The sequence below is a fragment of the Callorhinus ursinus genome, unplaced genomic scaffold (genome assembly GCF_003265705.2).
Source record: "Callorhinus ursinus isolate GAN/ISIS: 27379988/994484 unplaced genomic scaffold, GSC_fseal_2.0 scaffold2, whole genome shotgun sequence".
In the NCBI taxonomy this organism is placed as follows: domain Eukaryota; kingdom Metazoa; phylum Chordata; class Mammalia; order Carnivora; family Otariidae; genus Callorhinus; species Callorhinus ursinus.
Window position 1 is genome coordinate 16,802,042 of NW_027397064.1, and position 20,963 is coordinate 16,823,004.

At 58.5% G+C, this 20,963-nt stretch overlaps 1 protein-coding gene across 12 annotated transcripts in view; it reads right to left on the bottom strand.

The window, feature by feature from the left end:
- SPEG (striated muscle enriched protein kinase) overlaps positions 1–20,963 on the bottom strand; it is a 55,604-nt gene that overhangs the window by 11,394 nt on the left and 23,247 nt on the right. For 8 of the 12 annotated variants that reach the window (XM_073878266.1, XM_025886961.2, XM_073878285.1 and 5 more), the window contains 22 exons: positions 18,395–18,570; positions 18,065–18,153; positions 17,039–17,214; positions 14,281–14,541; positions 13,065–13,223; positions 12,775–12,964; positions 12,447–12,670; positions 9,928–10,047; positions 9,585–9,689; positions 8,771–8,977; positions 8,258–8,381; positions 7,980–8,155; positions 5,549–5,661; positions 4,931–5,099; positions 4,584–4,680; positions 4,265–4,465; positions 2,897–2,954; positions 2,322–2,399; positions 2,037–2,215; positions 1,482–1,508; positions 636–788; positions 431–473 (listed from right to left, as the gene is read on the bottom strand). In XM_073878266.1, the coding sequence (XP_073734367.1) occupies positions 431–473; positions 636–788; positions 1,482–1,508; positions 2,037–2,215; positions 2,322–2,399; positions 2,897–2,954; positions 4,265–4,465; positions 4,584–4,680; positions 4,931–5,099; positions 5,549–5,661; positions 7,980–8,155; positions 8,258–8,381; positions 8,771–8,977; positions 9,585–9,689; positions 9,928–10,047; positions 12,447–12,670; positions 12,775–12,964; positions 13,065–13,223; positions 14,281–14,541; positions 17,039–17,214; positions 18,065–18,153; positions 18,395–18,570 (3,125 nt within the window). Of the gene's footprint in view, positions 1–430; positions 474–635; positions 789–1,481; positions 1,509–2,036; positions 2,216–2,321; positions 2,400–2,896; positions 2,955–4,245; positions 4,466–4,583; positions 4,681–4,930; positions 5,100–5,548; positions 5,662–7,979; positions 8,156–8,257; positions 8,382–8,770; positions 8,978–9,584; positions 9,690–9,927; positions 10,048–12,446; positions 12,671–12,774; positions 12,965–13,064; positions 13,224–14,280; positions 14,542–14,876; positions 15,705–17,038; positions 17,215–18,064; positions 18,154–18,394; positions 18,571–20,963 lie in introns of those variants that run through there. The other 4 variants (XR_012374087.1, XM_073878279.1, XR_012374090.1 and 1 more) reach the window with 4 other exon arrangements.

The following is a 20,963-nucleotide window of genomic DNA, read 5'->3' on the forward strand; positions in this document are numbered from 1 at the left end:
CACTGGTGGAGTTTGAAGATGAATGAGTGAGAGTTCTGGCCTCACAGAGCTCAAAACCAAGAGGCCAAGGCAGCCAGGCTACCCACCAACCACAGTGCAAGACAGAGGTGGATGCACAGGAGTGAGGAGGACCAGGGCTGGTCTCGAGAGGCAGGTAAAAGCCTGATGAGGACCCCCTCCCCGGGATGGGGGATGCCCAGACCTGTGCCTTGGAGTCCATGATACCCCAGCTTGAGCCTCAATTTCCTTATCAGCAAAATAGGAGGAATAACGTCTTCCTTCACAGAGCTCTTGTGAGGCTAACTGACCGTGTGTATATAAACTGTCTATCGTGACTACTGCACACAGTAGGCACTCAATAAATGGCGCTGTTAACAATGTTCCCTCTCCTCCCACCTCTTGTACCACTACCTTGCAAGACTAGACTCACTTTGAACCAAGGATGTTCTAGGGTCTCCTCTGCAGTCGGCCTCCTGTAAAGGAATGAGGATTCAGTGAGCCAGCCTAATAAATGGGAACACAGGGCCAGCAAGGAGTTGGGAGACTGAGTGTCTAAGGGCAGAGGCTGGGGCAGGAGTGGGGGCTGGCATGAGGGGACTCTGCCCTCAGGGGGCTCCTCAGGGCCCTGTACTCACAGCCGGTCCTGCACCAGCACTTTGATGAGGAAGCCCCGGGCCTCCCTGCTCAGGCTCAGAAATGTGGTCTCCTCGAAGGCCACGTTGTAGTTTCGAATGTTCATCAATGTTGTCCGATCATTTTCCCCAACAAACGGGGAGATTCCCGTCAGACTGCAGAGGAAGAGGGGGCTGGCATGCGAGGTGGGCCGGGTCCTAGGGCTGAGGCAGAGGCTACTGAGGGATGCCAGGGGCTGGGGACAGGGGAAGGCCCCCAGGATTACGGGGAAGGCAGAGGTTGGGTGAGTCTGAGCAGAAGGTAGTCTTTCAGACCCTCACCTGTCCTGCCCGCCCCCACCCTGCAATAGGTGAGCAGGCAGTGCTGTCTTGAGAACTGGACACCCAGCTCCCTGCCCTGGGCCCACGCCTTAGAGGACCTGTTTTGTCCCTCCAGTCATGGCCTGTTCCTGAGATGAGGAGTCTGTGCCTAGGGGATATGCTACCCCGAGCCTGAGCTTCCCCATTCTAGTGCCTGCTCTGTACACTCAGGGCCTCACAGTCCCCTGCCTAGATGGCACTAAGCCGGTGCTGCCCTCTCTCTGTCCAGCCTCCCAAGCAGGCTGCCAGCATGCCTGCCCCTTACGGATGAGCATGGTGGTAGAGAGAGCTTAGACTCGCAGGCTAGGGCAACCCCCCCCCATTCATGCATGAGGCCCCTTGCAGTGCAGGAAGGAGCAGGGGTGTAGAAGAGAAAGGGTGGGCTGCAGTCCCCAAACTGCTCTCCCGTCCCAGGCTCTGCAAATGTTAGGGGTCGGCCTGCTAGGAGATCATTGGAAACTGGGGTCCTGAGTGCAGAGGGGTCCTTACCAGAGGAAGGCAACAACGCCCACAGGCCTGTGAGGAAAGGAGAGTAATAGTTGGGTAAGTGGACAGCCCACCACCCACCAGAAGGGAGCAGTTTTCTCCTACCATTAATCTAGCGAGGAGTGGCCTCACTGGGACAGATGGGCACAAGGATGCCTCCTCCGGGAGGACTCTCAACCAAGAGGTCCTGAGGTCCCTGGAGGAGTCAAGGGTCATGGCAGGGCCAGCCCAGGAAGCCCACAGGAGTCTGGAAACCAAGGGGCTGTGCGTGCCTCACTGCAGGGAGGCAAGGTGGCTACAGAAGAGAAGGCCCCACGCCTAGGGGAGATCAAGAGCCAAGGCTGGACAGGGCTAAGACCTTGAGTGACTGGGTCAGTTTTGATAAGGGGCAGGTAGTAACATGGGCAAGGGATCCCCGTGAGCTATGCCATGGACCTATTGCCAGAGAAGGAAGCTGGGCTTGGTGAAGGTCCTCTCTGCCAGTGAGCAAGTCCCCACCCGGCAGGGCACTGAGGGAAGCTGGCCCAGTGTGCCAGCCCGGTGTGCCAGCATTATTACCAGATGTCGGTGACTCCAGACACAGGGGTCTGATTGACGATCTCGGGGGCCACGAACTCAGGTGTGCCATACTGGCAGTACTGGGGCTCTCCCGGAGTCAGCTCCTGGGCATTCCCAAAATCACAGATCCTCACCTGCTCTTCACCCTCTGCACCATCCCATACCATCAGGTTCTCAGGCTGCAGAACGCAAGGGAACGCATGGGAGCTGAGTGAAGGGGGGAGGATGGCCCCCTGCCTGCCTCCCACAGGGGCTGCCTGCTCCCCATCCCCACCTGCACCTCACCTTGACATCCAAGTGCAGCACATGGTTCTGGTGCAGGTAGCATATTCCCTCTAGCACTTGCTGCATGTAGGCCCGGATCTGTGGAAACAGGAGGCCCAAGGTCCATGGGGAAAGGGTAGGGTATTACGTTTGATCACTGCCGGAGCAGTGGCAAGAGGTCAGGCCATGCCTGAGAAGTGGCCTTCATATGGCTGGTGGAGACGGGTAAAACACAGATTTGAGGTTTCTGAGATCTAGGGCCTCCAAGTACAGCTGCACAGGTTGCACACAGCACAATTATAGGAGGGAACCATTTACATTATAATAAATCGAGCTGTGCAGTGCACAATTTATACAGCACTACATGGCAGGACAGCAGTGAGACTGAATAGAGTCTAGGTGGGGCTCCTTCCGAGAGAAATGCCTGGGGAATGTTTAGGTGAGGAAACTGGGAAACAACAGAAGTAGGGGCCACCACTTCCCCTGGCCTATTCCTGGCACAGATGGCAGGCCCAGGACCCCCCCCCCTCAGTTCTCAGAGCTCAGGTGGGTAAACACAACTGCCCAACCCAACCCCTACCACCCACTGCCCTCACCTCAGACTCACACACGGTGGGTTTCCTGGCCATTCGCTCCAGCAGCTCCTCTGTGCATCTGTGTCCCGGATCAAGGAGAAGAATGACCAGTGCCAACTTCTGGGCCCTCCCTGGGCAGTGCCCTCCACCCCTAGAGCTCAAGTCAGATCCCAGCTCTGCCGAGTTCTCCTTCCCCTTCAAACACATCTAACACCAGTTCCCAATTGTGTCTCCACCCTTTCCCCCTCCCCTCCGCACTGCCCCCCCTCCCCGTCGTCTGGGTGCATAGATAGGACCACCCTGCTTGACCTCTCATTTGCTGCGGGATTTCAGGCAAGTCACTCAACCTCTCTGAGCCTAGGTTCCCTCAGCAGTAAAATGGGGATGACATTTCCTCTCAACCACCCTGTTAGGTATTTAAAAAGATCAAGTTAGAGCAGAATTTTGTTGACCATGGATGGACCTTCCTGTCTCTATTTGAGAACGACCCAGAAGCCCATGACAGGTAACAGCAGGGCATTTTGCTGAGGTCTGGGTTCTCCCAGTGCAGACTGGGAGGCGGGTATGAAGGATACGGTCACCCTGCTAACGGGAGGGACAAGCTGATCACCCAGCATCCTTAGCACAGTGTGCCTCTGTTTAGCCAGAACCATCATAAAAGGATAAAATCCATCCTTTGGGAAAACAACCTCCCAAATACAATAGTGCTGAGGCTCATCTGAAAAGGGGTCACTTCGAATGTTCGGATATACTGTACTGCATTTCGTGCACACACCTTTCGTTAGTGGTGTGACCTTGGGTGAGTTACTTAAACTCTCTCTACCTCAGTTTTATCATTTGTAAAATGGGGATAATAAAAGGGGCACTTGGGTGACTCAGTCGGTTGAGCGTCCGACTCTTGGTTTCGGCTCAGGTCATGATCTCAGGGTCGTGGGATCGAGCCCCGCGTCAGGCTCTGTGCTCAGCACAGAGTCTGCTTGGGAGTGTCTCCCTCTCCCTCTGTCCCTCCCCCATCTCTTTAAAATAAATTTAAAAATCTGAAAAAAATGGGCATAAAAAGATTCCGTAAGATAGGCATACACAAGGATTAAGTAGCTTAATGGTTGTTGAATTCATAGAGGCTGCCAGGCACACACCGAGTGCTATGTAAGTTTAAGCTAAGAAAAGATGGTGGACGGAGGGGTGCTAAAAACTGTTGGTTTTTGCAGAAGTCTCCAGACTCCACTCTGTAAAGTCCCCACAAGATGCCTTCAGAACTCCCAATTGTCCATGGGAACGTTTCACAAAAGGCGTTCGGCTCCGCCTGTCAATGGGACCACTTTGTAAAGTGTAAAACATGTTGCTGATCGGCCCACGTGTCCCCTACGCACCCAGCCCATCCCAGGATACAGCTCGGTGACAATGACCAGTCCCCGACGCCTCTCAAAGGCCTCATGGAAGTAGAGGACACAGTCATGCTGGAGCCGGGCCAGCAGCCGGGCCTCTCGCCATGCTGATGCTTTTGGCTTGGCCTGGCTGGGGATGAACTTGGCTGCAAACTCCAGGCCGGAGCTTCGCTCCACCACGCGCCGCAGGTAGGAGAAGGCACCCCTGGGTGATGACACAGGGAGGTGAGGGGCTCGTGGTAGCCCCGGCACTCCACGGCCTCCAAGCCTCAGACCCAGGCCCCCTCTGGCTCCCAGGCACCGCACCCCTCCTAGCCCCACACCTGCCAATCTCTTGATGGATGTCGTAGAAGTCACTGAGTCTCCTTCCTCGCTGTTCCTCGGCTTCCCTGGCCCCCTCTACCTCCATGGCTGTCGGAGCTGGAGAAGACATGCTTGGTGTTAGGTGGGGAGGGCAACAGAGGAATGAGGGCACAGACAGGGCCAGGCAGGGCAGATGGAGGAGACAAAACAAGGGCAAGAATAGTGGGGGCCCAAGGTGGGGCGCCAGGGCTGGAAGATAGGGGTGGTGTAGGAGCCAAGGGCCTGGTGAGTGGCTCCTGGCCCGGGGCTCACGTCACCTTTCCCGAGAATAAGTGCTTTGCCCCCCTCCCCTTGCACGCGAGCGCACCTGAACGCACAGCCAACTCGGCTTTGCAGGAGACTTCCCCAGCCGGGTTCCGAGCGGTGCAGGTATAGACACCTCCATCCTGGGTCCCCGTGCTGAGCACCACCAGGGAGCACTCGTTCTCTTCATACACGAAGCTCACGTGGCTACTCTCGGTCAGCAGCACCTCATCCTGCAGAGGTGGCCGTCACCTCCAGCCCAGGCCTGGTCGCAGGCCTGGGACCCACCTTTATCTCCATGCCAGAGACCCAGTTTCATCCCTACCTCAGGCCCAGGAACCCTTCTACCCCAGGGCCCAATATTATCTCTGTCCCAAGGGCCTTGCTCCCTTCAGCAACCCCAAATCAGCTCCACTTTTATCCCCCACTAATAGCCCTGCACCACCCCATTAGTCCCCTGGTTCCTGAAACACCCACCAGCATCACACAGAACCCTGGGTCCCACTCTCTGCTCCTAGCCACACCTCTGACAACACCTTTGTTCCTCTCTGTCCAGGCTCCCCTCCTCCTAAGGTGGCCAAGACTCCTCCTGTGCAGAAATCCCTCCTCCCTGACCTCCAGGCTCCCAGCCAGCCCCATGCTAGAACCCCCGCCCCCCCCCAGGCCTTTGTCACCCTCTGACCTTGTACCACATGATGTCTGGCAGTGGTTTCCCCTCAACCACCACAGCGAAGCGGGTGGTTTCCCCGGCCCCCACCTCTGCGTCCTCCATGATGGACTCAAACCGAGGGGCCTCTGAAACACACAGGGGTGAGGGTGGGGAAGACAGGGCAACCACACTGGGGTCACGAGGTCCTGCCTTCCCAAGTCCCTCTCCAAACCCTCCCTCAGCAACTGACTCAGGCAGAACACCAGACACCCCAGCCCCACTCCCCAACACCTCCCAGAGCCCCAGCACCCCACCCCCTGAGGCTCTCAAACTTGGCCCTTGGGAACACCAGAGTTCCTAGCCTGGACCAAGTTCTCTCCCCGTATAGCCACACGTGATGTTCTCCAAATCTCAGAAAACCAAAGCCACGGGGTGCAGCCTTGCTTTGTTGGATCATCGGTGTTCATTTGCCAGCTTTGAAACCAGGAGATTTTCACACACACAAAATCTAGATTTCCTGCCTCTCTGGAAAAATCAGGATTGGCCACCCTGAGAGCCTCTTCCCTCACTCATTAATGGGCTGGCGCAGAGTGGCTCGATGCTGCCCTCTGTGGGTGACCGCCCTTCTGCACAGCCCTACCTCTGGCTTTACCATCCTGGGCCCTGCAGGCAGCTCAGGCTGTGACCCTGAATTAAATTCACCGATGGCATTGCCTCGGTGAAAACATTGATGTTTTCTCTCTGAATCTTATTTAAATGTTTAAGGGGGCTTTTACCAGCCGGGAGATGGCAAGACGAACAAACAGGCACTGATTCTCAGCTTAGCTCTCCCACACGTGACTGTGATTTCATTCTCTAAGCATATCATTCGGTCATGTTATTTCCTGGCAAAGTGGCTTCTAATTCTCAGGATGGAATTAAATACGTATTCCAACATGCTTTGTGGAGGAACCTGTGACTGCCCAGTGCCCCGCCTCCTGGGCAGGTTTGAGGATCTCAGCTTTAAGAGGAGTGGGAGAGAGCAGGCCCGGAGGGATGAGCAGGGGTGCTGGGCAGGGACCGCCACCCATCACTGGCATCCAACCTGATTTTACACAGATCAAACGGAGTGAAGAAGACACTACTGTGGGGCAGATATGGGAGAAAGAGGCCATTCCACTTGCCCTGCCTGGGGGTTGAGGGGAGGGGGTGTTGGGCACAGTGAGTGGAGCGTGTAGATCCAAGCCCCGGCTGGGACACTGTCTCTCTCTCGGTCACTGACCCAGCCAGGCTGGGATACAGGGCTCTTGGTGGCCAGGGCCTCCCTGAACCCTAGGGCTCTTCCTATATCTGGGAAGAGAAAGGAGTCCTGCAGATGGTATGCTCAAGGAGCAAAGTGGCAGGCTGAGTAGGAGGTGCCAGGGGGTGTGGGTGGGGGAGTAGGTGGACCAGGGGGGAGATGGGGACCCGGATGATCAGTGTCACCCCCCTCCCCCCGTCTCCATCAGGGCCAGCAGGGCTGCCCCATCTCTTCCTCACACACCCTACTGCCACTTCTCTTCTGCTTTAAAGATCCCTTCCCACCCCCCCCCCAGGGATCTGGTTTCCAGTCTAGAGGTGGTGGGGGGCTGCTCAGTGAAGGTGAAAGAACTGGAAGGTTTGAAGTGAACTTGAACAGTTTTTTAAAAACACCAGCAAACGTACATTTATCCACCATATGATTGCCTGCGCTCACTAAAATGTCACTTTCTTTGCATTTGGTTGAAATTGTATCTACTCAGCAGGTAACACTGCTTAGCTCATGCTGATGTGAAGTTCTGAGTGGCAGTTACATATGTCTAGAGTTAATTAACAAACCGGAAAACAAGACAATTACTATTTAATGCATGCCACCGGTTGAGAGACTACGTCTTTAAAGGAAAAATTATACAAAGTGTCCTCACCGCAAAGGTTGGGAGGCTCTGTCAAAAGGGCTTGTGCAAAATGGCGTGCAAGGTCCCCAGAGCTGGGGGTCTGCTGATCAGCTGTGCTCACTGACAGTGGTCTCCCCATGCTTGTTATATTTGAGGTCCTACATTCTGTTGTGTTTAACACGGGATGCAAAGAGCACCCTCTGGCTCTGGAGTCAGGCATGCATCTAGGCTTGAATCCCAGCTCCTGTACTTATGAGGTTGTGGGACCCTGGGCCTGTGACTTAGCATACTCTCTGTGCCTCAGTTTCCCCATCTGTAAAATGAAGATAATAACCAACCGCATCTTGCTGGGTTACTGTAAATATTCCATGAGGTGATACATGGAAGGGCCTTTGCGCTGAGCCTGCCACGTACTAGGTGTGCTCAGTAAGTATCTTATGAGTACTATCTCTGTTACCTCCACTAGCACTGGTATTCTTACAGCCGTTTGATGGACAGGCCAGACAGGGGGCATGAGGAGAGGGCTGTGGGTCTCAGAGGGCGGAGAGGGAAGAAGGCCCGCGGGCACCCACCTGCCAGCTCCAGTGTGACCGAGCAGGCCTGTGTGCCATGGCGGTTGCGGGCCGTGCAGGTGAGGGGCCCCACGTCTCGGCGGCTCACCCGGCAGATCCGAAGACAGTACTGGTCATCATCAGGCTGGCTCAGCTCATACACCCCTGCCCGCGCCTCCAGGAGGGCCCCTCGACAGCTAGGAGACACACGACAGGGAGGTCACCCAGGATCCGGCCACAGAGGGGTCAGACCAGGATGGCCACAGCTGGGGAGTGAGGCATGCCAGGCGGGGCCCCACCTCCTCCAGATGACCTGGGCCTCCACATGGTTGAAGGTGACTGTGACACTGGTGGGCTGTCCCTCCACCACATACACGACGTCCGGCTTGTCCAGCACGGCGGGCGCCTCCTCCAGGGGTGGGCCTGGTCGGAGGAGAGCACAGGATGGTGCTGGGCTGGACACCAGGTCCTTAGCACCCTCTACGCCTTTAACCCTCCCAACCACCACCGGAGCTCCATTTTTGCAGATGAGGAAGCTGAGGTTCAGAGAGGTTCAGCAATTTGTCTAGGGCATGCAGCCAGGAAGGCTGGGACTGCGCCCCCCAGCTTCTCCGATCCCAGAGCCCCAGCCTTGCCCACCGTGCATGCTGCTGTCAGGAGGAAGAAGCACTCGGACTGGCTGAGGTGGCCCGCAGCCATGCTGTTCCCACCAGAGCTAGCAAGTCCAGACCAGCCCTTGAGCCTCCACCAGGAAGACCCAGTTCCCTGGCCCCGCAGCCTCCACACCACCCCAGAGGAGGACCCAGACTCACCACGCTCCAGGAGCTGTGCAGGCTCGGAGGGGGGCGAGGGCTTGCTGCTGCTCTTGATGGTGGTGCTGAGGACCCGGAAGATGTGCTGGACCCCCTTACGCAGGCCCGTGGCTGCCCACCCAGGCTCCCGCAAGCCCGTGGCCAGCGCTGTCCACTGGTCCGAGCCCAGAACCTGGTGCTGCACAGTGTAGGTCAGGGCGTCTGGGTCTGGTGGGGAAGCAGCTGCTGGAGGTGGGCATTGCTAGGACATACCCCCTTGCCCACCATTCAGCTGGCTTAGGACCTAGAAACTCCTCATTAGTCTGCTCTGAGGACCGGCCTCAATTTGCTGTCCTGTTGCTTCTGCCCGCCCCCCATCTGCTCTTTCCAAACACTGGCCCGGCCAGCCATGCTCAGAGCCAACAAGACGCCAGGCATGGGGTCCAGCTACAGACACGGAGGGAGGAAGCTTAACTCATATCCCAAGTCCTTGCTACCCCCTGAGGTGGGGAAACCGAGGCACAGAGCAGGGAGAAGTCATGCACAGGGAAGGGGAGGGCATTCCCAGGATCATGACCCAAGCACCCAGTCCTCCTGAGAAAGGGAATGTGGTGGCCCCGTTGTGGCCTCTCCTGACGCGCAGCCATGGCTTTATCCACCTTGGAGAGGAGACCGGCCAAGTGGCTCCTGGCCATGTTCCCAGCACTCCACCCACTCTTACCGACCACCGGTACACTTCTCTGGGCCTTGCCCCCCAGCCTGGCTCCCTCGGTGCCCCTGCCTGAGCCTGCCCACGTTCCATCCCCACCCCACAGCCCTGTGGGGCCTGACCCACCAATGGCCATGTCCAGACTCCTGGGAGGGTTCCATGTGAGCGTGATCATCCTGCCAGTCACAGCCACCACCTGTGGGGCGCCATCTGGGGGGCCTGGAACCACATCTGAAAGCCACAGGTTGGAGGTCTGCCGTGTCCCTCAGCGCCCAATGGCTCCGCAGGATCACAAAGCCTCAGGACGGTGGGCTGGGGGCACGGCCACAGGCCCGGGGGCAAGGCCAGATGGCTCCCCAGGGTCCAAGGGGAAGGGAGCTGATGTGGAGGCCCCTCCCTCACCCAGGCCCCCGTGGAAGGCCAGAGGCTAGGCTGTGGATGCAGCAGACCAGGAGGGTGCCTGCCTCACCTGTGACATAGAGGTGGGCATAGCACGCAGCTTTGCCCAGCTTGTTGGCAATGACACTCTTGTAGACACCGGCATGCTGAGGTCCCACAGCAGGGAACACCAGGCGATGGACATCCCTGTCTGGGGGTGTGGGGGGGAGACAACAACACTGGGCCTGAGCCAGGAGGATACTTTAAGGGGTGGGCCCATGCCACCAGAGGCCTGGCCCTTTACCCCTACCAGCTGCAAGGAGCAGACAAGGGGGCAAGAGCAGGGCAGACAGCAAGAAGCATGTCCACCCCCCAGCAAAGCCGAAATCCAGGCTGCCAAGCCTGCACCTGCAGGCCCGGCCCCTCTTGCCTGTCCCTCCGATGACTTCTCATCTTCCCCCCCCACCACACTGAATCCCCCTCTGAGCTCCTATCCCGTAGACCGCCCCTCATCTTCGCACCTCTGGGGGTCACACCTCAGCATCAAAGTGCTGACCAGGTTTTGTTTCGAAGGCCCCTCCCTCAGTTCCCCCTCCGTCCGCACGGCCATTGCTGGTCCCACCTGCAGCACAGCGCTCATGACCGCCCTCCACCGGCGCGGGCCATACTCCATCAATGGCCCTGCATGTTAATCTCTTGACGTGGAAACCTTAAAGGCACCTCCTGCATGTGGGCTAGCATCCAGAACCCTCAGCCCAAGGGCCCATCCAGCTACGTCTCCTGCCCTTCTTCCTGCTATTCCTCCAACCCTGACAAGCCTTCGGGTCCCTGCACAAACCACAGAAGTTCCATCTCCAAGTTTTTGCTCACAGAATTCCTCCCTTCTGGAATCTTCCTCTCTTACCCAAGACCTCCTCCTTCAAGACACAGTTCAAGCGAGTGCCAGCCTGGGAAGCCTCCTCTGCACCCCCATCCCTGACTGCCTCCCCAGGAACTCCAGCGCCAGGCCCGCACTGCATGGGGTGGCCCTTCCTCTCTACTTGCACGTGCCATGGCTGCTTAAAGACAGAGCCGACATGTCCTGTCAGGCCCAGACCCCGATGCCTTACATGTAGTCACTCCCAAGGATGTTATATTATAAATGATAGTAAGAGTCGTCTGTTCTGTGCCCAGTCGACGCCACCTACTTGACATGCAGTTTTTTCCCATAGTCCTTTCAACAACCCTGCAAAATTATCCTCATTTTACCCATGAAATCAGAGACATTAATGGATTTGTCCAAGGTGACACAGCTAATCAATGATGGAGCCATGCCTTGAACTTGCTTCCCTCTGATTTTGAACTTCCTTCTTGATGCTGTGATCCCTAAATGACGAGATAAGGAGGCCATCCCAGGCGGGGACCTGTCCTCCGGCACGTCTCGGCCAACCTCAAACACCCCTCCCGCCTCCGAGTGGTTATCTCCACCTGGAACAGTCACCCATTCATTTATCTCCACTGACATTATTTATAAAGGAAGAGAGACCAAAGGCTGCCACCGACCCCAGATACAGAGAGGGGACGCCAGCTCAGTTCCTGAGACAGACACCCGCCCAGGGCTCAAGCAGAATGAGAGTCAGGGGAAGGGTCAGAGCCACAGAGGTGGCTCTGGAGAATGGGGTGGGAGCGTAGGGCACGGAGGTCGGAGAGCAGCCTGCTTAGGAGGTAGGCACCAGAGTCAGAGGGTCTGTTCCTGCCTTTGGGCAAGTCACGGTCCCTCTGTTAAGTCTCCATTTAAGTCCCTGTCCCTCTGTATGTCTCCGTTGCCCCGTTTGCAAACAGGGATACCGGTACCTGCCCTACAGGCCCTTGATGAGGAGGCTGAGCACAGGGCCAGGCACTCACAAAGTGCTTAAGAAAGGTGAGTTCCGTCACGTTGCAGCTGTAAGAGGAACCCATCACGAGACTCAGATCCCTTCGAGGTTGGAACTGAGACACTCCCGAGAGAAATAGTCCCGGCGGAAAGCACAGGGTCCCGAATCCGTTCCTCTGTATTGCTCCCCTGGCTCCTTTACTTTACTTGTTGTTGTTATCGACCCTGGCCAAGCAGACTTTCAGGGCCAAACACTGCCCACGCCGGCCTTTTCACTGAAATTTCTCCAGGAAGGCATGAGCAGCCCTGCTTTATGAACAGGCAACAACAACAGCAGGAATAGTAAGATGATCATTTACGGACCACTTGCTATTTGCCAGGCCCCACTCAAAGTGCTTCGTACCTATTAATTCTAATCTAATCTTATCATGAGCCTATGGCAGAGGGGGAAACTGAGGCACTGAGGGGTTCTGTAACCTTGCCCACAGTCCTGCTGCGGGTCAGCAGCAAGTTGTACTGCCTGTCTAGTACGTGCTAAGGGGGCCACCCAGGCCCAGAGTGGCGACTCCGCCGGTGGGGCTGCACAGCTCAAGGAAGGAGGCCCTGACTTCATAGCCCCCCTGTGCCCCCTCCCGCAGGGGCCCCATCCCTGAGCAGGCTAGAAAAGGAAGGCTCAAGGGCAGGGAGAGGGTGAAGGCACTGCAAGCGAAGAGGGTGCTGGAAGGGACACTCCCCAGGGTCCCTCCCTGGACACATACACTGTGTCATACGCCGGTCGTCGCTGCTCTGGATGCGGTGGCCATTGTGGAACCAGCTGATGGTGGGGTAGGGCAGGCCGGTCACCTGGCACTCCAGCATGGCCTCCTTGGCCAGGCCCACGTCCAGATCCTGCAGTGGCCTCAGGAAGTCGGGCATGGACAGCCGCTCCAGCTCACCCTGTTCCGGCTCCTCGGGGATAGACGGCATCTTCTCTAGCTTCGAGCTGGAAGAACGATATGGCTGCCCAGAGGCCCGGAGCAGCGCCCCCCACTGTGGGGCCGGGGCACCACGGAGGCAGCGCCGGCCACCCCAGGAGCCCTGCCGTACCTGGGGCCGGTGGCGGCCGTCCGGGGCTCCTCCACATAGAGCTGGGCTGAGCACTGGGCCTGGCCGTGGGTGTTGGTCGCGCTGACCGCATACAGCCCCTCGTCCTCACTGCCCACGTGGGTGATGTGCAGAGAGTGCAGACCCCCGTCCTGCCGGAGCCGCAAGTTCTCGCTCTCCTCCACCGGGCGGCCTGGGGGAGGAAGTGGCAGGAATGCAGAGCGCTCTCAGTGAGCGGCCCTGCCCTCTGGGCCTTGGGGGTCTCCCAACATCTGCAAGGCGGAAGGCCATACCAAAATGAGTCCAGGTGACCGAAGGCGGTGGGGTGCCGCTGATCTTGCAGTCAAAGTGGGCTGCGCGGCCCTCCAGCACCTCCACGTCCTCCAGCAGCCGAGTGAACAGGGGCGCCAGTGAGGGCTGCACGGTCAGCCGGGCGCTGCAGGTCAGCTCGTCTAGTGGGGAGAGGTCAGCACTGCAGCAGGGAAGGCCACGGAGTCCCAGGCACCCCAACCCAAAGGGCCCACCCGCAGACCGGGCAGGAGAGGGGGACTGGGCCCAGGGCAGGAGACTGAGCAGAATCCAGCGAGGTCCCCAGACACTGGAGCGAGGCAGTGGGCAAGACCCTAAGATCTGGCCTTCTCAGGAGGGTGGAGGTTGGCAAGGGTGGGTGGCAGGGAGGCCACGGCGGCTGGGACCACAACGGGAGCCCCTCCTCATCGCCCCTTGCCCACTCAGGATGCTCAGCTCAGCTCTAGGAGAGGGGCCTGCAGGCCAAACCTGGTTCCTCCTCCACACCTTTCCCCTGCCCTTGGGGAAACTTTCCTCTGTGCCTGCGTGGTGCCCACCCTCCCTCCCACCCGTCCCAGACCCAGAGCAATGCTCCTTGGCCCTAAGACACCACCCCACAAAACGTCTTCTGGGGTAAATAAGAACCCCTTCTAGCAACCCGATCCTCTCCTGCTTACAAAGACTTCCAGTGTCACCTTAGGTGCCCATCACCACGAGCTGGTGAGGCATTATCTCTGCCCTTCAAAGGAGGATGGGGAACAGGTCAGAGATGTCATTCATAATAATAATGACTGACATTTATTAGGTGTCACCCTTTGCCAGGCTTGTGCTGTACTTTGCTCATTACATACATTAGCTCATTAATCCCTCCGGTCCCCCTAAAAGGTAGCTCGTCTCATGATCCCTTTTTCCAGATGGATAGTCTAAAGCTCAGAGAGATGAAGTGACTTGTCCAAAGCCAGGTGGCTGTCTGTGGCAGGGCGGGAATTGGAATCCAAGTCCGGTGGGTTCGCTAGACCACAGCGGACTGGCTCCCTACAGGAACATCAGCTCACATGGACACAGAAGGCACTTTGTCCCAGGTGCCACTCCACAGGCAGATTTTATCCAGGCAGGTGGGCTGCCTGATCTTATTTTTGCACCCGGCTCCTACACTTTCAGCCCCCTCCCTCTGGCTCTTGGGGCCCCCATGGCAGCCCCAGGGCCTGAGTGGGCAGTTACCTTTGGCCGTGCTGAGCTTGCAGGTGTAGACACCACTGTCGTCCTCATGCACAGATGTGAGCAGCAGCTTGCATTTCCGGCCATCGAAATGCATCTTGCATTTGAGCAGAGCAGGCTGCAGCAGGCGGCCTCGACAGAGCCAGTCTACCTCCACGTCGGCAGGACCCGCCACCAGGCACTCAAACAGCGCCATCTCCCCGGCCCCCACGTCCACGTCCTGCAGGGGGGCCAGCACGGCCAATGACCGGCTTTCAGGATGTGCTGGGGGGAAAGCGGCCACAGGGGGGCACGCGTGGAATAGAGACACAACGAGGCGAGGGAGACACACACACACACACACACATAAAGAGACAGACAGATACAGAGAGAGAGATGCATTTTGTTCCTTTGGAGACAGGGAAAGCCCGCCCGCCTGGCCGGGACAGCAAGGAGCTCCAGGGCCTGGCTTCAGGAGGGCCACCCAAGCTGGGCCAGGGAGGGTGAACTCAGGGGAAGTAGGAGGGAATCGAGGGCAGGGTATCTGAGAGGGCCATGGAGAAGCAGAGACGGCGGCGGAAAAAAAAACCAAAAACACAGCACACCAGCTGGGTACAAACTGGACTTTATTTGAGCTAAGAAACAGCTTTGTTCAAATATCTCCACACCCACGACAGCAGGCCCTTACTCTTTGGCCAAGCCTGGCTAACACCCTCATTCCCAGACAGAGCATCCCGGGCCCTGACAGTGAATAGGGGAGCCCCAGATGAGCCCTAAACCTGCCCAGAGCTGGACGCGGTCAGGCCTCCTCATCAGCGTAGGGCCTGAGGGCCTCTGGCTTTTGGTCTCTTGTGAAATAGAAAGTGTTGTGCCATTTGAAACCCGTTTCTGGAATGGTGAGTGCCCCGTCCCCTGTTTCATGAGTCTCTTGTCAGCAGCCTCCTGCCTCCCTAGGCCCCTCCAGCCTGTGGGGCCATGCCCTGTCCTCTCCCACTCTGCCTCACCCCACACCAGCTCAGAGGCGTCCTTCCCTGGCTGTCACAGACACACAGACAGACAAACAGATAGACAGGGCCTGTAGCAGCGGTGACACATGCGCTCGCTGGGTGTTCCCCTGCAGGGAGAGACCAGGGGTGGGGGCAGGTGTCTTGATACCCTCATGGCTGCCCCTTCCTGGCACTCAGTCCATGTGGGGGCTCCCAGCCTGCCCAGCCGTATGTCCGCTTGGGGAGGAAGGGCCCTTAGGGGCCCGTGGGCTATCCCGGGATGCTGCATGAGGTGGGAAGGGGATGGAATGGGAGGCTGGGAGAGGGGTCCAGGCCGGCGGGCCGGCAGGGTCTGTGGGCAGGAGGCAGTGAAACACAGCGTGGTCCGAGAGGTGCCTGAGACAGGGGCGCGGCTCGGAGGGTAGCGGGGGGGAGCGCAGGCGGCCCCCTGAGCTCACTCGCCTGTGTACAGACAAAAACCTCAGTCAGCAAGCGGCAGGTTAGTGCAGCACACACGCACGCACACCACGCAGACCTGGCTAGGGCCCTCTGCACGGAAAGCTGCCTCTGAAACCGCCAGGGTGCCCTGCCACTCAGCTCCCCCAAGATCAGCCTGCGGATGGAGGCACCGGCAGCCAGCCAGAGGCCGGGCAGGTCTCTGGGGTTCCCGGACAGGCGGAGGCTGTGGGCAACCAGGGAAAGGGCATTCACGGGCATCGGGGGCACCCGAAGCCTAGGGGATGTCAGGAGGAATCCCAAAGAGAGAGAAGCACTGAGACGTGGGTTAACACAGAGAAGCAGGGCAGAGCCAGACCCCAGAAGGGAAGAAACAGGCCAGGGAATGGGGGCCGGATTTGGGTGCAGGGAGAGCTGAAGGACTCAGAGACCAAGGAGGTGGCAGCCCCAAGAACGGGAGGCACAGGGCAGGTAACTGAGGCAGGCAGGGCCCGGTGGAGGTGACCCTGACTATGAGGGTCTGAGCTCCAGCAGGGGCTGGGGGTATCCTGCAAAGCCTTCTGAGCTGGCCTCTACCAGGAAGGGAGGGATGATGGCTGAGTGCAGGAGCTAAGGAGGGGTTCCCAGCCCTGAGGTGCTCACCGGGAAGGGTGAAGTAGAAGGCAAGGTTAATGGCCAGCCCTAGGGAGGAAAACCACCAGCCCACCAAGAGCAGCCTGGCCAAGGCCTGCCTGCTATCCCCGTTGCCTGAAAGGTCCCCTGCCCTTCTGCCCCAACTCCGCAGGGGCCTAGCCCTCTCCACATTCCACGGTCCTGCTCACCCTGGCACCCCTGGGGTCCCTACAATGATTCAAGCCCAAGTCACCCCAGGGGCCCCTCCGAACGGGTCCAACTATCAGACTCTCCCCACTGCCACCTCCAACCACAGCAGCTTCTGCACAGCAATGGGATGGGTAGGAGGGTGAAGGGGCAAGGGGAGAGAGGCGGGGTGGGTGTGAGGGAGGAGCCTGGGAAGGGCAAGGCGACAAAAGCTTGGACGAGTGTGGGGAGAGGACAGCTGGTGGCAGGAAGCAGGGTCTCTCTCTGGCTAGCATCAGGGACAGGTGTGATTGAGCACGGGGAAGGCCATACTGTGGAGTAGGCTGAGCTCTGAAAGATTCACCGTGTGCCCTTGAGCAAGTCACTTCCCCTCTCTGGGCCTCAGTTTACTCAACTACAATATAAGCGACCAACTACGGGATCTCTAAGGCCGAAAGTTGGCCTCTGAGCAAGGATGAGGCAAGGGTTAGGGCCGTGGGGCTGGGGTGGGGGGTGGTTCATGGAGAGTGTGAGGCACTCACCTCTGACCTCCAGGCGGGCCTCACACTGCCGGGCACCATACTCGTTAACCGCTTTGCAAGTGTAGAAGCCAGCATCGGCCCGCTCGGCGGCCAGGATCCGCAGCCGGCACAACCCACCCTCTGCCTCCTCGGCAAAGCGCCGCTGGTCTGGGCGCACAGGCTGCCGGTTTCTCAGCCTGTCAGAGGGACAAGGACTCCGTCTGGGGGCCCAGGTCCTCACCTGTCCTTGCAGGCTCCTCACGTCGTCTACCCACCTCCCAGACCTGCCCCTGGGTTTAGGGCCAAGTTTTCACCCCGACTCCGCCATCCCACCCCTCCCCCAGCAACTTCCGGAACACCTCTGCCTACTTGGATCTTACCCTTCTTGTAACCCAACCACAGCTATTCAGCTCTTAATTGTTCTGAAACGTCTTTGTGTCTTATTTTTATTATTTATAATGAACAGACAGCTTTGCCACTTCCCAAAATGAGTAAGAAATAACTTACAATGTTAAAAAAAAAATCACATAGGGGACTACACAATTAATCACAAATGAAAACTAAGACCCAAACTAATAAAACCCCAAGCAAACAGTAATCAGGGTTCCAGGCACCCGGGATAAAGCACTGTAGCCAAGGGCCCCCTGTAACCCCTGGTTTTGGCCGCTCAGAAACAAATTGTTATGCCCGGGCCTAGCACAGGGCTGAGCACAGAGCAGGCCTCGAAAATCACCCTGCTGTCACCTGACGGGGGTGGGCGAGGGCAGCCTTCTCTAAGAGATGACTCCTGCCCATTCATCACCAGCTGAACAGACAGGAGGACTTTTGCTACCCAACCCCCCCACCCCCACCAGAAGGAGAAGCCCAGAATGAGCCTGAACAAAGGGGCGGGGGGCATGTTCAGGGAGTGGCACCACTGGACCTGGGATGAGACCCCTGGGCAGATCACAGGGAAGTCCACAAAGGGTCCACTCCCCTCTCCCCAGAGCCAGGCCTCACAGGGCCAAGCCTGGAGCAGGGCAAGCTGACAGGGGTGCTGCTACTCACCAGGAAACCACTGGTTTGGGCTCCCCCTGCACACGGATGCTCATGGTGACATCTTGGCCTTCTCTTACTGACTGGTCCATAAGTGAGACCTGAAGGGGACCCCAAAGTGTCAGGGGAGACAATCAGGGCCCAGCTGCGGCTCCTGGGGGCCAGAGGATTCTGGGCCAGAGGCTTTTTGCACACCGGGCTGCCGGAGGCTGGCTCCAGATAAGAAGGGTTAATGGGGCCAAGCTCTAGGTCTTGTGCGAACCTGGTGTGGCCCCAAGAACAAGGGCACACATGAAGGAATGGGGGTGCCCAGGGGCTGCATGCTAGCTTCAGGGGTCTGACCTTGAAAGTGGGGGGTGCCTTGGAGCCCGTGTCAGAGGAGCGGCGGTTCTGGCTAGGACTGAGCTTCATGGTGGGGGTGCGGGGCCAGGTCTCTTCAGGCTCCGGAAACTCCTCTGGGGGGCTCAGGTATTCCTCGTCAGAGGTGATGGGGCTGCTGAAAGGTGATGTGGACCCGCCTGGAAAAGAGACAAAGGAGAGACAGTGGCACCGAGAGAGACGCCAGAGGAGGAAGGGGGGGTACAGAGAATGAGAGAGCTGGGTAGATCCGCTCCGGATCAAGGACCTGATAAGGTCTGGAATGATCCACACAGCCCAGGAAGTAGGCCAGCCCTGCCCTGACTTTACTTCATGGGGCTCCTACTTGCTTGCTGTGTGACCTTGCTCAGATGTCTCTTGTCCCCGAGCCCCTGAATCCTGCTCTGCCCCAAACCCTCCTAGCACTGATACTGTTGAACTTCCCAGTAGGGGAGCCATAGCAAATAGCCTGCGACAAGGGATTCAGGCTGCAGAGGGGCCTGAATGTGACACTTGAAATTCCACTGGAGCAGGGAACCCACATTCCTGGCATGGAACTGTAGGCTCCTAATGCGGATGGTCCCCAGAGTGGTATAGCCCGGGCACCCGTTTCTTGGGTGAGCTGGGCCTGGTGCAGAGGAACACACACCTCAGACAAGCCCCATCTGGGCAGTGCCAGGGCCAGTGAGGCGGCACTGTCCAGCCTGCCCTTCCCCCCCCTCCCTTCTCAGCTTCCTGCCCCAGATACCCCAGAGGCACCTGTGGGCCCCAGCCCTAGAACATGGACACCCAAACTCTCAGGGGAGGGAAAAGCGGTTTGAGTCACCCACAGAGAAGGGCAACTCAGACTGGGGACGGGGAGGGGGGCACCAGTGTTCGCTTTCGGGGAGGGGTGTCCCCAGGGCCCTGACGCCCTCCCCTGCAACTGGCCAGGGGCCCAGCCTCACTGAGCTGGCTCCTATCCGACTACCAAATACAGACATGAATCCGCCACAGCCCCCTGGTCCCTCCTCCTGGTTCCCCCACCCCAAGCCCCTGTGGCCCGGCCCCCCACAGGGCTGCACCCCAACTCACCCGAGACTGCACACAGACCCCAGGCTGCGCCTGTCCTGAAGGCTCTGCCCTGGCACCAGGCCCTCCTGCTGCTTGCCCACTGCCCACCCCACCCAGCTCCCCAGGGAGCAGAAGCCCAGCCTGCCCAGCCCCACTCACTGCGCTGACCCTGCTGAGGCTCTCCACCGAGGGCCTGGGGGAGGGGAAGCAGCCTGAGGAGGGGAAGGAGGAGGTGGGGGCCCGCCAGGCAGGGACAGGCTGGGTGGCAGGCAGGCAGCTGGCTGGGAAGGTGGTGCCTGCTGAGACCACAAGCAGCCCGGGGCCCTGGAGCAGAGGGGGAGGAGCGGGGAGGGGCAGAGCAAGCGCGCGGCCTGGCTGTATTTAGCCACCCTGCTCATTCCCAAGCAGCAGGATCTGCCTTTTCTCTCTTTACAGTTTCTGGACCCTGACAAGAGCAAAGCCCCCTTACTGGCGCCTCAACTCAAAGTGCCGGGGCCTCAGTCCCAGTGGGAAGACGGGGTAGGGCGTATGCCGCAGCACCCAAGATGCCTGCCCTGAGCCGTTCATTCCGACAAACCCACCGCATGAGGCACTGATGGCAGATGGCCCTTAGGATGCCCCCTGTTCTGACCAAACCACCCAGATCCCCACATGGAAATGTGCTGACAAGCCTCAGAAACTGGAGCCAGGCCATACCCTCTTTTCTCTGGTGCTGAGAATCAGAGAACTGTCAGGACCTTCGGCCTCCTTCCCAGAAATACCCCCCCTCAACTTGATGGGGCCCCAAATCCCACCTCTGCCTCCCCCCTATTGCCATGGCAGGTTTGGCCCAGCACCACTCAGGGGCACTGGGCCTGCACCCACCTCTCCTCCTACCGGCTCCGACAGGGACACCTGTTGGCAATGGCCCCTTACCCTGTCAGCCTCACCAGGGCCAAGGATCATGAGGCAGGGGCTGCTTCTAGTAACGCCCCACAACTAGCAGCCATCTGCACTTGGGCTGGGGAAGGGGCTTGGAGATCAGCAGCAGAACAGGGGAGCTGCTGAAGAGAGGTCACATGGCCTTCTCTCCCCCCAACTTTTTAAAAAAATCTATTCATCTATTATTTGAGAGACAGAGAGCACATGCGCACACGTGACAGGGAGGAGCAGATGGAGAGGGAGAGAGAGAATCCCAAGCAGATTCCCCACCAAGCGCGGAGCCCGACATGGGGCTCAACCCTGTGACCCCAAGAGCATGACTCGAGCTGAAATCAAGAGCTGAATGCCCAATCGACTGAGCTACCCAGGCGTCCCCCCTCTCTCTCATCACCCTCCCCCACAACCCAAGGCCACATTCCCAAGCTATGACCTGTGTTTCCCAGCACTGCCAGTAAAGGAGGAGGGGGGACTGGCTGAGGAGGGGGGGGCCACCATTCAGGTTGGCTGTCTTGAGGTGGAGGTGGGGAGGCAAGCCCAAATGGCATTTGGTGAACATCTGTCTGGGGCTTGGCCACCAGCT